This window comes from Nematolebias whitei, chromosome 8 (genome assembly GCF_014905685.2).
Source record: "Nematolebias whitei isolate Nwh7 chromosome 8, NemWhi1, whole genome shotgun sequence".
Classification (NCBI taxonomy): Eukaryota; Metazoa; Chordata; class Actinopteri; order Cyprinodontiformes; family Rivulidae; genus Nematolebias; species Nematolebias whitei.
The window spans coordinates 10,749,994-10,764,860 of NC_056505.1; the positions used below are offsets into that span (position 1 = coordinate 10,749,994).

At 37.8% G+C, this 14,867-nt stretch overlaps 1 protein-coding gene across 1 annotated transcript in view; it reads right to left on the reverse strand.

Moving 5' to 3' along the window:
- Positions 1-1,762: 1,762 nt before the first annotated feature.
- The window catches only part of tmem8b (transmembrane protein 8B), a 1,109,927-nt gene continuing 1,096,822 nt past the window's right edge, over positions 1,763-14,867 (reverse strand). Inside the window, exons 7-8 of the mRNA XM_037680035.1 lie at positions 8,992-9,108; positions 1,763-2,240 (exon numbers count right to left, since the gene is read on the reverse strand). Coding sequence (XP_037535963.1) covers positions 1,905-2,240; positions 8,992-9,108 — 453 coding nt within the window. The 3' untranslated portion in view covers positions 1,763-1,904. The remainder of the gene's footprint in view (positions 2,241-8,991; positions 9,109-14,867) is intronic.

Genomic DNA, 14,867 nt, shown 5'->3' on the forward strand with positions numbered 1-14,867 from the left:
TACTTTTCTTTTCAAAGGAAGAGAAAGGCCACATATCGACAGCTCGTTCTCATCCTGCTGCTGTGTGGAAGAATTATTTATCTCTCGCTCTATTCCTGGGAGGATGCTGTTGACAGCATCTCATCTCACTGTCTGAGAACCACCAGCTTCCATTAGGGCCAAGGATGGCAATATGATGTCTTTGTGAGACGTTTCACCAGTTGCACAGCATTTAAAAGCTTTGAGAGCAGCAAAGTAACACTGAGGCAAAGAAAGAAAACATTTATTGTTCATGAATGCGGTGTCACGCAGGTCCTGTCTGACAAGAACGGGGAGATGAGGTCTTGGACTGCAGTCTCTTAAAGGGATTGTTAAGAACATTTCAAGTAAGTTTGTGTGGAAAGGTTTTAAAATTTGATATTTTACTTGCTGTAGATAGATTTTTGAATGACCTCAGTTTGACAAAGATTGCAATACATCAATATTAATTATACCTAGAGATAGGACGGGAGTCCAGAAGTTGAAGCTACCAAGGTTGAGCACCCCCTAGTGGCCAGGTGTAGTACAATTTTAAGCCCCGCCTATTTATGTAAAAGAATAGGATTCTATCTTAAATAAAAATACACATTAGAAAAAAAATTCAGTTATTGGCCTTTGTTCTGATCTTGTTTCTCTATAGATTTAGTTTTTATTTATTGTACTCTATTAATCCCCAATAGGGAAATTAATTCTCTGCATTTTTCCCATTGCACATGTGGGCCAGTGGGCTGCCATCTAAGGTGCCTGTGGAGCAGCTGGGGCAAATGAGGGTGTTTCACCTTTTCCGCCCACATTTTGGTGTTATCAGTCCGCCGGACTCCCTGGTTCAACTCTCCGGACCGGGTCTGGAGAGTTGAACCAGGGAGTTGACCGGCGACCCTCCAATAGTGGGCTCACCCTCTCTAGCCTCTGCGCCACCACTCCCCAGTTTAATTAGTTATTTGAGGCTTAAAGAAATGTGTTATTCTCACGTTTTGCAAGGTTTTTTGCGTTTTTAGTCATTTGTAGATTGGGCTTGTTTTACGACGGCAGAAATTCTCTTTGGTCTCGGCCCACTTAGATTAGCTGTTAGCTTATCCATCTGCTCAGAATTAAACTCTGTTTTTCCAAACAAAAGGTCAATTAATAATTTTATATAACCTTTCCACAAAACTCCACTCCAAATATCTGAACTGCCCCTCTAAGTTGTTTTGCCTCTCTCTTCTTCTCCTTCAGCAACGTTGGAACAGCTCCCTCCACAAACATTAGAAACATTCATGTGAAAGTGACACATTGCACTCGTAAAATACAGTCTAACATTCCACATGACAGCTAGGATTTACATTTGTGATGTCCCACTCTTGTTTATACTCCTATAAAAATGTACAGAATAACATTTTTGTGTCTCAGTGCAAAAGATATATTTCAAAAGAATTTCAGAAAAGCCGTGCCCTCGATGAATGTCCATCCGTGCCCGCCATTCAGTACCATCAAGTAAGTGGCCCGCTTGTATGACCAACAATAAATAACCGACAGAAGCAGTTGTACAGTCGCCGTCAGATAGCAGCAGTGTTTCAGCTTAGACTTTAAATACAGTTTCACAAACAACAGCGTGTCAATATACACCCACAATTTGTCAGAACTTTAACTATTGAGAATAATTATTACATACTGATCATAATTACCTTGATCGTTACAACAGAATAAAAGAGTTCTAGATCATCACATCAGGATTAAAGTATTTACACTGCTTTTTTGTTGTTAATTTTTTTTTTTTTTTTAAAGGTTCTGTGGCTTCAATTCCTGTGTGTGAATTCCCCAAGTAAAAGAAGGCAATGGAGTGTCTCTAAGGTAAAAAAAAAAAAAAAAAGTAAAAATAAAATAAAATATGAGGAGCTGAGAGTTTATCAGCTGGTGCAGATGCTGTTGATGGATATAATGGCTGGATCCACCAGGCCCAGTTCCTCGTGTTCGTTCACGCACAGCTGATAGCCGCAGCCCCGCTTACGTTTCAGCGGGGTCACCTTGGCGTCGGGTTTGGCGCGAGGTGGCAACAGGAAACCCACGCTGCCTGCGATCAGCATGTGCCAGATGCTGTGGATGTAAAAGTAGTTCTCCTCCGTCTCCACGAACGCATACAGCGCCACGGCGGACATGGCGATCATGGTGCCGGGGAAGAGGAAGAAGACCCAGCGCTTCCAGGTGGGCGGGTAGCAGCGCCGCCGGCGAACAGTGCGCACCGTCTGACAGGACATCAGAAATAAACAATGTTTTCAGTTGCGATGGAAAATGACGTCTTGCTCATAAAACCTCAACAAGTAACTGTTCATTTTTTGCAAGGAATTTTAACACGTCTGTTTTTCTATATTTTTAATCAGTCCTCAGATTCTAATAAAGTTGATAGTTTAAAGTTCAGGAAGAGTTTGCAAAGGCTGTTTTTAAAAAGTATAAAAAAAATAACAATTTTAGCAAAAATTTACATAAAGATCAATATCTTAAAAATCCATGTGAATTTATAAATTTAAATATGAATATAATGAATAATGAATAAGCAAAGCATTTCTTATCTCCTGCTGCCAAAAAAGCAAAAGGCAGGAGTAAATGTTTTGCTATCTGTGTTTGTGTGCTTGACTGTCTGTTAGTAAAATATCTCATCCACCACTGAATGGATTTTAATGAGACTCTCAATAATCATTGTACGTACATCTACAGCTGATTAACCTTGGTAGTGATTCAAGATGGCTGCCTCAGCTAACTGACTCGCAAACAAAAACAGCCGTAACCCTCAGATTTACAGATATTGAGCTAAAAGTAAGTTTAAGTTTTTGTATTTTGCTTTGTGTGTCACCTGTTGTTCTGTCTGTACAGCACTTTGGTTGGCCTTGTCGCTGTTTTAAGTGCTCTATAAATAAAATGGTATGGTATGGTAAGTTAATTCCACATTTTGTTACACTCATTTAAACTTTTTTCTGCCCAATTCAGCAAAAATGAGCACTCTCCACTTCCTTCTGGAAATTTAAGCTTCTTCTTTCTGCCTTTTAGCTACTTTTCAGTAGTTTTTTCTACTTTCAGCTTTTGTCAGATAATTTCCACTTTTTGGATCATTTCGGCTTCTTTCAGCCTAATTGAACAAACACGTGCTTTCTGTTTACTTCTGCAAATTTAAGTTTGTTCTACATTTTCAGCTACCTTTTAATATTTTTGGCTAATTTCAGCTGTTTTTAGATTCATTCATTCAACCTTTATTTAAAGGTCAGTCCCGTTGAGTCACGAGGACTAGATCAATTTAATTTATTGTGTAATTTCTGCTACTTTCAGCCCAATAACTTATTCCTGCAAATTTTAACATGTTATGCACATTTCAGCTTTCTTCTACTAGTCTCAGAATTTTCTGCTATTTCAGCTGCTATAGCTATTTTTTGCTCATTTTAGCTTTTTCATCTTATTCCACATTTTTAGCTCATTTCAACTCTGCTTCTTCTGACTGTCTAAGCTTTTTTCTGCCATTTCAGCTACATTTCATCTGTTTTTTGCTAATTTCTTAATTTTTGTGCTAATTTCTGTTTATTTAATCCTAATTCAGGAAGTATGTGTTCCTTCTACTTTCTTCTGCTAATTTAGGTCTCAATTTCAGCTACAATTTAGCAAGTTTTTAGCTAATTTCATCTGTTTTTCTGCAAAATCTTCAGCAAAAAGCACTGCATTTTCACAGGAAATGCAATTTCTTTAATTTAGTCTATTTTTAGTTTTTATCTCTACTGTTCTTGTACTTTTCCTGATATGTTTCAGTTTGATGCATGCAAAGTAATATTTTCTAAGTATTCAGGCACATACTGTGTTATCTTTATGCTTCATTTCATTTGTATGACCAATTTAAATTCAACCATTTTGGTTTTGATCAGAATTATGAGCATGAAATCAAAGCTCATAGAAACATGACCCATCACATCTTAATGATTTTTACATTAATGTAAAAACATTGCCTTCAAAAATCTAAATAACCTAAAAGTATGTTTGATATGAATTTAAGTTCTAATTGTGCAATCATTTTGCACAACCTGCACAAATAGTATGAAACACAAAAAGAAAATGAGAAAAACATAAAAAGCATATCAATCCTCTTGGATATTGTTGTGCATTTAATTTCATGGACAGAGTGTTTTATCTGGACGCAGGTCACTGGTGTGGGAGCTCATATGTAAAGTCATTAAAAATGAAGACCAACAGGATTTGAGGAAAGCACCAGCTGATGTTCTTTCTGGAATCGAGGGACCGGCTTCTTCATTAATCCCGTAACGCCTCAGCAACAGTGTATCCCACTAATCAGCAGATGGATCTGACTCGGTACTCACTATCAGTTTAGTCATCTACACTCATGTTCTGTTTAGCAGGAACTGGATATGGTGTCACTTCTGGCCTAATCAAGGGAATGCACTCTTTAGTTTTCTCTCTAAAGTGGCCTGAAAACGTCACAAGCAGAGAACAGAGACATCAACAGTTCATTTCCTTCCGTCTCCGTTTTATTTCATCCGCAAACACTGATAACTTTTGATTTTCTTCTACAAAACCACAAATTATTTTGATATCACCTGAAGAAATGTACTTTCTTTACGAGTGACAATAATTACAGATATTTGTGCAGGAAGTGGTTGGGATTAGGTTATTGTGTGAATGTTTATGAAACATTCACATTATTGTGATCTATTTTTCTTCCGTACATTTTTCGGCATCTTTCTCGTTCTGCAATGTTTGTGCTATTTCAACAAATCATATCAAAACATTTAGCTTTTCAGGAAAAGGGTGCCATGACTTTTGGTATTGGTGCAAATGTAGCTTTTTGAAATATTTAGCCTTTTCTGCTACATTTTTTTCTCATAGGAAATGAATTGAGCTCATTTTATGTCCTTGATATCTTTAGATCTGTTTACAATGTTTTACTGCTCCTTTCACATTTTATTCTGGTTCATTATTTCAGCTTCCTTGTGCAAATAGAAAAAATCAGCTACTTTCAGCTACTTTCAGCTGTGATCCTTTTAGATTATTTCTGCTAATTTCAGCTTGTTATGCTCCTTTCATATTATTTATGTAAGTTTCAGCTTTTTGTGCTATTTCAGCTACTATTTAGCTGTTTTTATGCTAATTTCAGCTTTTTTGGCTAATTCCACAATTTTTACACTCATTTCAACTTTTTCAGAAAAAATCAGCAAAAATGTGCTCTCTCCACTTCCTTCTGCTATTTGAAGCTTCTTTTTGCCATTTTAGCTACTTTTCAGCTGTTTTTTTTCCCAAATTTCAGCTTTTTTCAGATAATTTCAGATAATTTCCACTTTTTGTGCTCATTTCTGCTTCTTTCAGCATAATTGGGCAAACGTGTTCTTTCTGCTTTCTTCTGCTAATTTAAGCTTGTTTTAACTTTCTGGCTACCTTTTTAGCATTTTTTTTAGCTAATTTCAGCTGTTTTCAGATAAATTCAAGATTTTCATGTTCATTCCTGCTACTTTCAGCCTAAATAACTTCGTTATGCTCCTTTCATCTATGTTCTGCTAGTCTCAGCCGTTTCTGTTCTTTCAGCTACTATTTAGCTCATTTGATGCTAATTTTAGGTTTTTTTTTTATTATTATTTCCACATTTGCTTTTAGCTCATTTCAGTTCTTTCTACTCCCTTCTGGTACTTTAAGCTTCTTTTTGCTTTTTAGATACTTCAAGAAATTTTTGCTAATGTCAACTGTTTTTAGCGAATTTTGTATTTTTTGTGCTCATTCTGCTTATTTAAATATAATTCAGCAAATGTGTTCTTTCTGCTTTCTTCTGCTAATTTGGGCTTATTCTTCCATTTCAGCTACATTTCAGAATGTTGTTTTTTTTGTGTGTGTGTGTTAATTTCAGCTGTTTTTCAGCAAGTTCTTCTGCAATATGCATTCACACTGCATTTTTGTAGGAAATGCAAATTCTCTAGTTAAATTTAGATTAAGGGTGGATCATCTGCGTAAAGCCGAGTGAGGAAAATCATAAAATTGTGTTTTTACTGTTTGAGTCTCTCGGGAGCGGCACGTTTTTCCTGTTACAGCAAACCGTTCCCAACCAGGATGGTCTCTTCACGCTCCAGTCAGAGACGTCGTTTGGTTTAGAAAATTAGGGATATTTGGAATTAACTGCTCTGAACCGCCCTCCTCCTCCTGCCTCTGACTGTTAATGACACTCTTGCGCGGCAGCAGACGCTCTGAGCCCTCCGCTCTGCTGATCTAATTTAGTTGTGTCTGGGAACATTCAGAATGCCGAGCGTTGCAGAAACATGACAAGCCGAAATGAAAGGGCTCTGTGGCGCTCAAACCAAGAGGCAAAAAGACCGAGCGCAGATATGCTCGGCTGAACAGCTTATGAATTATTAACTGTCAGGTAATCAAAGCATGAGCTCAGGTTTTTCTTTAAAATGTGCAATCTTAGCATGAGAGCCGAGCAACTTTCTCTGGAAAAGTTGCAGGGTGCAGTTCAGTTTGTGTGCGGTCTGATTTACCCGTGGGAAGATATTAGAGGCGTCAGAGTTTATACTCCCGCTTCATTCGTTTTGTCCCAATTTGACCACGGTGCTTGCATTATATATTTGTAAAGTAATATATATCAACAAGACATCTATAATTGAATTACTTAAGCCTAAAAGAGCTCGTAAGCTTCAACTAAAGAAGAATGGAAGGTTTTGTCATTATTTAATTTCAGCTGCAGAAGATTTAAAATGCATAGCTGTTAATCGGGGAAGTTTTATCTTCTGTCTATCTGAAAATATAATGCTTCCTTCTTTTTTGTGTTAAAAGCTGGAGGGCGAATTAGGGAGGAATTAATCAGTGCTTCATCTCATTATTTCTGTTGAATCCTCCAGCTCGCAGAGAGATCACATCCGTGGATGAAGCTTCCACATTTTATCCAACACAAAGCTTTCTCCAAGGAAACCACAAAGCTTGTTTTCTGACTCATGCCAGGGGTTCAGTGTTAAAGGCTCTATTTATTCAAGCACCTCGCCTGAAAGACTATTATTTTTTATCTTCTCAGTTGAGGGAGCACATTATGATTCAAAGAGTCGCTGAAAGTACATGCAGAGTTATAATGGGACTACAACCCATAACTAATAGGTACAGGCAGAACAAAACTTTTAAAGCCCCCCATACTTATCTAAACTTATTTTATTAGTCAGAAAGCCACAGTTTTAGCTACACAAATGTTCCAGATGTTAGGGGACTTATATGATGGATTGTACAGATCATGAGGATGGGTCTTATTTGCATTAGAAAAGCTTAGTTTGAAATATTAAGCATGCTTAATAAATGCATCGGCTTGTGCAAATGTTTTAAGGCGTTCATCACTTCTTTATGCTTTGCTTCCAAGCAGCCATATTTTCTTCTAATTGGTTAAAGTGTTCTTTATCAGTATTTCCTCAGGCTTTATGGAAATCTTTAACAAGTATTTCATTGGGTTTTGGATGCTTGTTCAGTCATTTTTTTGGAGGTCAACTCCTTGCACCCTTAAAAAAAAAACTGTGCAGTGTGTGGAAAATGCAGCAGACCTGACAGACGCATCACCTTTTCATTCAACCTTTACTTATACAGGTTAGTCCCATTGAGCCTCGAGGACTCATTTATTTATAAGAGAGACCTGTTTTTAACAAAGAATGATGACAACAGTAGACAACAGTAGACAATCACAAATGAAAGCACATAAATTGAAAAAAATAAATGTTGGAAAATGTTATTAAAAAAACAAAACAGAAACAGCTACATTGTAAAGCGATGTAAAATACTAAAAACAGGAACATGTCTGGATTGGATGTACATGTAAATAATAAATCTTCATCATGCTTCCAAAGTTAGTCATAGAGTTCCTCAAGGTTCAGTGCTTGGACCAATACTCTTTACCTTGTATGTGCTTCCATTAGGTAATGTTATTAAACAGCATGAGATAAATTTTCATTGTTATGCTGATGATACACAGTTATATTTGTACATGAAACCAAATTAATCCAATCAGCTACTTAGACTACAAGCATGTCTTAAAGACATACAAATCTGGATGACCCTACATTTTCTGCTTTTGAACACAGACAAGACTGAGGTTTTAGTTTTTGGACCTGAGCATCTTAGGAAAGAATTTTTCAGTCTTTCGCCCTCCTTGGATGGCATTAATCTGGCTCCAGCTCTAATGGTGATCCTTCACTGTAGTTCAAGTTTTAAGCAACCAGCTGTCTGGGAATTAACTTGTTGGACTTAAAATACTAATTTATGTTCATGATTGAGTCTTTGTGACAATCTGTTTGTAAGAAAGTGCCTTAAAATCCAATTTAAAGTTGTGTTATTGCCAAGTTGCCGGCCATGTACCAACACAACTGTGGTTCAGTTTGGTTGAGTTTCGGAGCATGTTCATGCCTGAATGAGAGTTGAGTGACTTAACAAACAAGCAGAACATTATTTGAAAAGGTTCTAGGATTTGATTAAATACGACATAAAGCAGCCACTGTTCAACGAAAAAAAAAAATTAAAGGTACTCAGAAAGCAAAACGGGCAACTGAGCAAGAGCACTTCAGAAATTACAAGAAGGCAACACGGAGATATGGATGCCTTAAAACTTCTGCACAGCACTGTTTTATAATAATTATTTTCATGCACTGAGCAAAATTAACCTCTTTGCTGAGTAGTCAGAATTTTACAGATTTTCAAAAACAAGATTCAAACAATTGAGAGTGCATTAATATTTATATGCTGTTTGAATTTCTTTTAAAAATACAATAACAAAAGGAACAATACAGCTGTGGCTGTATACAAGTTTTAAATGTCACCCCTCTGACATTTAATGCATTTATATAAACACTTGTTTTTATAAACGCAAATCTGCTGCTTCTAAGGCCAAGACTCTAAGCTGTATTGTTTTTAGATACATGGTTGAGGGTAAATAAAGTATATTTGAATGAGAACGGTCTTGTGATTTATTTAAAAGAAACCCTTTCTTACCCATGCTACAGCCATGATGCCCAGCGCGAACAGGCTCGGCCCCAGCAGGTTCCACAGACCGTGACGGTCCAGCTGCAAAGCCATGGACAGAGACATCGCCCCCAGCAAATACAACACCTTCACAGAAAAATAAGAGACACACGGATCAATAACTGCCCTCCATAAACACTGTCAACACCACAGCATCAACAGTAAACAAGAGGATGATTGTGTGGACAGCACAGCTCTCCGTTGGCTGTTTTTGTGATCTTTCCACCAGATGTTCAAAAAAAAACTGTCTGCAGCTTTGCATCTAATCTCCTAATAACTGGAAAAAAAACAATAAGAAGAGTTAAAGTTTGTATTCAAAGCCATTTGTCACATTTCACTATAATGTCTGTTAATAATTGATAATGTGTGTTTTTTTTTTCACTCTGATGGATTTGTTATGCTAAGTAGTGAATTTTTTTTTTCATATTTTCCAGCATCATCTATATTTTCACTCGTGCTTCTGGGCATAGACGTAAAACGTGCTTCATTTATCAAACAACAGGGATCTGCTTCCAGACGTTTTGCGTTTGCAATCTTTATGTTGTTCTTTTTTGGTCTGTTTTTTATTCTCTTCCTATAGATCTTAGATAGAGAACTTTACTAATTGGCTTTCTATGTAAATGTTCCTGTAAAGTGCCCTGAGACAACTTTGTTGTGATTTGACACTTTACAAATGAACTGAATTGAATTGAAGGGCAGCACGGTGGCACAACTGGTAGAGCTGCTGCCTCTCAGCGAGCAGGTCACCCTGGTCCAAATCCCGGTCCGGGGGCCTTTCTGGGTGCAGTTTGCATGTTCTCTCCGTGCATGCGTGGGTTTTCTCCGGGTACTCTGGTTTCCTCCCACAGATCAAAATATTAGACTGATCGGTAACTTTAAATTGTCTCTAGGTGTGAGTGAGAGAGTGCATGGTTGTTTGTTTGTGTCTATGTGTCCTTGTGATGGACTGGAGACCTGTCCAGGGCGTCCCCTGCCTCTCGCACAGTGATGGCTGGATATGGGCACCAGTGACCTCCATGACCCAAAAAAGGAAGAAGCAGGTAAAGATAATGGATGGATGTAATTTAATTGAATAGATCTGTTTTCCTGTCAGAGTTTGATGTCTTTGTGGTAAGCTGGCTTTTCTCTGGCCGTGTTTTCCTCTTCGTGGTCATTTGTTCTACCTTTGGTTCTTTCCTCTTCCTTTTTTTGGTCTAGACTTAGTAGTTTCACATTTTATTTCACACATTTGGCCTCCTGCTGTGGTCATTTTTCATATTTGTTATCATTTGAACCACTACACAATTAACTGTGTTGCCCCTCACTTCCAACGCCCACAAGCAAAGCTGATTTTCACAAACAGTAAAGCGTGTGAAACTGAAGTTAAAAGCTACTCATTATGCTAATATGCCACCCGTTTGATGTGGAACACAACTGCATCTGCTGCGATACGGCAAAGTCACACAAAGTGTATTTTTAAGAGCTTGTAGAGGAATTCTCTTGACTAACAAATACTAAAAATAACACCAGTTATTTTCTTTTCGCAATTGAACTTCAAGCCACAGGATTAAAAAAAAAAAAAGAGTTAAACTACTTTATTTTCCAGTGTATAACTCACATCAGTCAGAAAAAAGCATCATGAAGAGGAAAAAAAATCTATATAAGTCACTTCGGTGTACAAGTCACATTTATTATGCGTCACCGCTGACCCGTCGTGTTTATTATGTGTTTATTTAATGGTCAAAACAGCTTCATTTCGCCTGGGGTGTGGGGCGCCATCCATCCATCGAGGCCGGAGCCGCTAGCTCTCCAGCGTTCGTCCACCTGCACCAATTGAGTGAAGCGAGCGCACGGGAGGACTCGCTGTTGCAGTTCTTAGACATTTAACAAGATTAACACTTAAAAACAATTATTTGTTTGCCCAGCATCATAGCAAAGGGGTATTTCAGTTTAACTTTTTCTTAATAAATGCACTTTAATGGCCAAAACAGCTTCATTTTGCCTGGGTGGTGCGGCTCCACCCATACAGCCATCGCAGCCGAAGCTGCTAGCTCTCCAGCGTTCTTCCGCCTGCACCAGCTGAGTGAAGCGAGCGCGCACAGGAAGACTCGCTGTTGCAGTTCTTGGAAATTTAAAACGTCAGTCAAAAATTGCGTTATGAATATGGAAGAAAAGGAAGGACTGACAAATCTATGCAAAAAACTGCGACTTATACGTCGGAAAATATGGGTAATAGAAAGAAAAATAAAATTCACGTAAAGTTTGTAAGCCTTAGGAAGACCAGCCTGTGCAGGATGTCTGGGGTTTGCCTTTTTAGTGTCTGCTGGGCAACGCAAGGAGAGATTAGGGGATTTTTGTGCTGGGGAGAGGGTTGTTGTGACCTGCCTGCAAGAGAATACGACTAATTGACACAGACCAAGGAGAAAAGAAGCTGCGCGGCGCAGCCTGCAGGACCCCGAGCAGCCTCAGTCATCAGTCATACCACGGAGACGCACTCAGACATGCATGCACTGAGACAGGCATGAATGCACTGACACTCAAAGGCAGGCTTTTTTACTGTAATGAATCATTATCTGTCACTGTGACAGATGAGCTTATAGAACCTCTTGTGCAAGTCTATTTTTATCAGCAACACAAATTTTCATGCTCACCAAGATACAGTAACACAAGCGAGCGGGGTGTCTGTGCATGTGTGACTAACACATGCCTAATGGCAGCACCACAGCAGGCTGTAACAAGGTCAGATGTGTTGAGAGTCTCGGAAAACTTCACAAATAGGAACATGAACTAAACAGGTTTCAGTCTAATATTATTATTTATTAAATGTAGGGTCGGGAAGCTAATTAAAAATTTAATAACGTTGAAAACCTTTTCCCCGTTAAAAGGTCATCGCGCCGACTGTTCTAACCTACATCTATTAATGGCTGCAACTGTGATTGCTAATAACATTTTGCTGATTTGTCGATTATCACACAGTGACGTTAGAACATTACTCGAACGAATACAACTAAAATCACTTTTTTTTTATTCAGACTTCCAAGTCTGCAAATCTCTTAATTATTTTATTGTACATTCTGAAATCTCGTATGCAACGAACACGATCTTCTAAAAGGTTCCACCAGCTTTTTATCTGAACTCAGCCAGGTCTTGTTTGGTTTTGTGGCCGTCATTATTGCCTGCTGCAGACGGCGATAAGGTTTTACCCGTTTCTGTGTCTTTGTTTGTCTGTTGAGTTAGCAAAATATATCAAGAACCAGCGGATGAATTCTAATGCAGTATGGCTACAACTCAGTTTTACAGCTCTGTAGTTAATTTGGGTGTAGCTGAGCGTCATCCTCAGACAGATATTGTACTTTAAGCGGTAGCAAACCATGTGAGATCTTGCAGTATCGCAAAACATCACTCATGTCATTGATAGCAGGGGTTCTCAAACTTTTTGGGTTCAGGGACCCCTTACAGGGAGAAAAAGTTTAAAGGACCCCCACCTAACCCTCATGTTTATTAAATATTTTTCTTCAGTTTGTCTCTTTAATGCAATGAAAATATTTGTGTAACCTAAATACATAAAACCTGTTCTTTAATGGTGTTAATACAATGTTTATACTTTTAAACATGGGGTATTTTTCATTCAAGACACACTTAATTAACAAAATATTTAATTTCAACTTCCAAAAATTACAGTTTTGAGAAAATTAACAGAATCAAAAAACACTTTACAACTTTACCTGTTCATTTAATGAACATTTCCATGTCTTCAAATTATTAAAGAAAACTCTTTACATACAACCAAACAGAATCATAACACTAGTTCTCATACAAAGTAAAAGGGCTTAATTTGGAAGGCTGGAATGCAAATAGCGGGTGGTGTGGGAGGGATCTGGGGGTCCTCACCCAAAAAACAATTTCCTGCTTTTTGGTGTATTTTAACGGGTTGTTAAACATCTACATACCTGTTAAAAAAAAAATATATATATATATATATATAATATATATATAATATATATATAATATATATATATATATATAATATATAACCTCTGATGTAAAGTACAAGGTATGACAAAAAACCTTCTCATCAGGAGATGATTTTAGTTTAAAACTCTTGAATGAAAAGTGGCGGGTGATATGCATTCCTTCAAGAAACGCTAGACTTGTTAGTATTTAAGATTCTCCACGTAAAAGCCCCCAGAAAAGTAGTAACAAGACTAAGATGCATCAGGATGATTTTAGACGCCCATGATTTTTTTTCAATCTGTCGAGGTTGTCGTTTTGTTAAAATATGCAGTAAATATTTGTGAGCTGATGTGATAAAATATTAGCAGGTACTTTAGAGAAAATGTTATCATTCTTCCAATTATAACATTTTTTTTTTAATGGATGTATCTGTAACAAATAATCTGTAGCAAATTAAGATTAACAGATGACCCCGAGCTCCTTCAGGAGGAAGACTCGCTGATTTATTGGTGAGGACACACACAATCACGAACACAACGGAAGATGCTGGTTCTTTACTGGTCACAGACCATAACAAACACACACACACACACACACACACACAGAAACGCACACATTGTCTCGTTCAAGAACACAAACACATGTCGTTCCTCTTGCCAGTCCTGACATGTGCGATTTGATTAGTGACTGCATACTGCCGCACTAAGCAGAAATGAAAACCCTGGAGGACAGCAGATGTTCGTACTCACCCTCCCTCACACAACTACACCCCGTCTCGGCACTTCTGCGCTCCCTCTCTGTCTCATTTATAGACAGGGACACACATTCGCACATGCACACACACGCACACTTTTCCTCCGACTGCTCCATATTGGTGTGCAGCCAGAGGGTGACCCGGGGAGAAGGTGCACCTGTTAGTGTTTATTCTGTGCAATATGTCAACGAGCACAGGATTTAGTGCCACACCTCGCTGGTTCTAGCACTCTGATTTTTTAATTTATAACCAAGGATCGAGACGTACGACTTGTTTTTACACAGCTCTGTAGACGCCTAATCTCACTTTCTGTTTGGGGATTTTCTTGTATTGTTGTCAGCTGCTGATGTCTTCGTTCAGGTGCCACTAGATAACATTCAGGTGGAAAAGAATTGAAAGATTTGGGAGTAAATGTTTGGAATTAGTGGTCGTATTTAACGTTTTGTGAAACAAATAAATTAGCTTGCTTTGCTAAGTTATTGATTTAGATTAGGTAAGAGCTGAGACAATCAGAGCTTCTGAAGCTTATAAAAAAATGTAAATGGACTGCCGGTAGCCTACATGATGTAAAATCAATACGTACTGTAGTTGAGGCTTAAGCTAAAAATGTCTGAGTATGTGTTCATTAAGCTCTTTCAGATGTGATACATAATATTAATAATGGTTTTGTAAATCTTTTAAAGTGTTGTCCTTCTGTCAGTCTTTACATTAATGCTGCTCACGGCTTCGGTCAGACACAACTGAGACAAAAGCAACAATACACCTGTAATATTTGACATTCGTGCAGAAATCACTGAATAATATTCAAAATGATGTGATTTCAAAGTTTTCTTATTACAAAATGTTGCACTGCTGGAACAACTCAAAGCAGCCCGAGAAGCATGTTGAGTGAAACCAACAGCTTATAGAAGGGAGAAGTTAGACATGTTGCTTTTCTAAGTGTACAAGAAGTACGCCAAAGTACCCCATCACTGAGGGATTGTGAGAGGAATGGCATCCGGCGTAGAACAAATTGACAAATCTTTCATGCGAGTTTGCTCGCAGTGGTGATCCCTGAAGAAGGGAGCAACCGAAAGAAATTATACTTTTTTTTTTCTAAAAAAAAAAAAAATAAATATATATATATATATATATATATATATATATATATATATATATA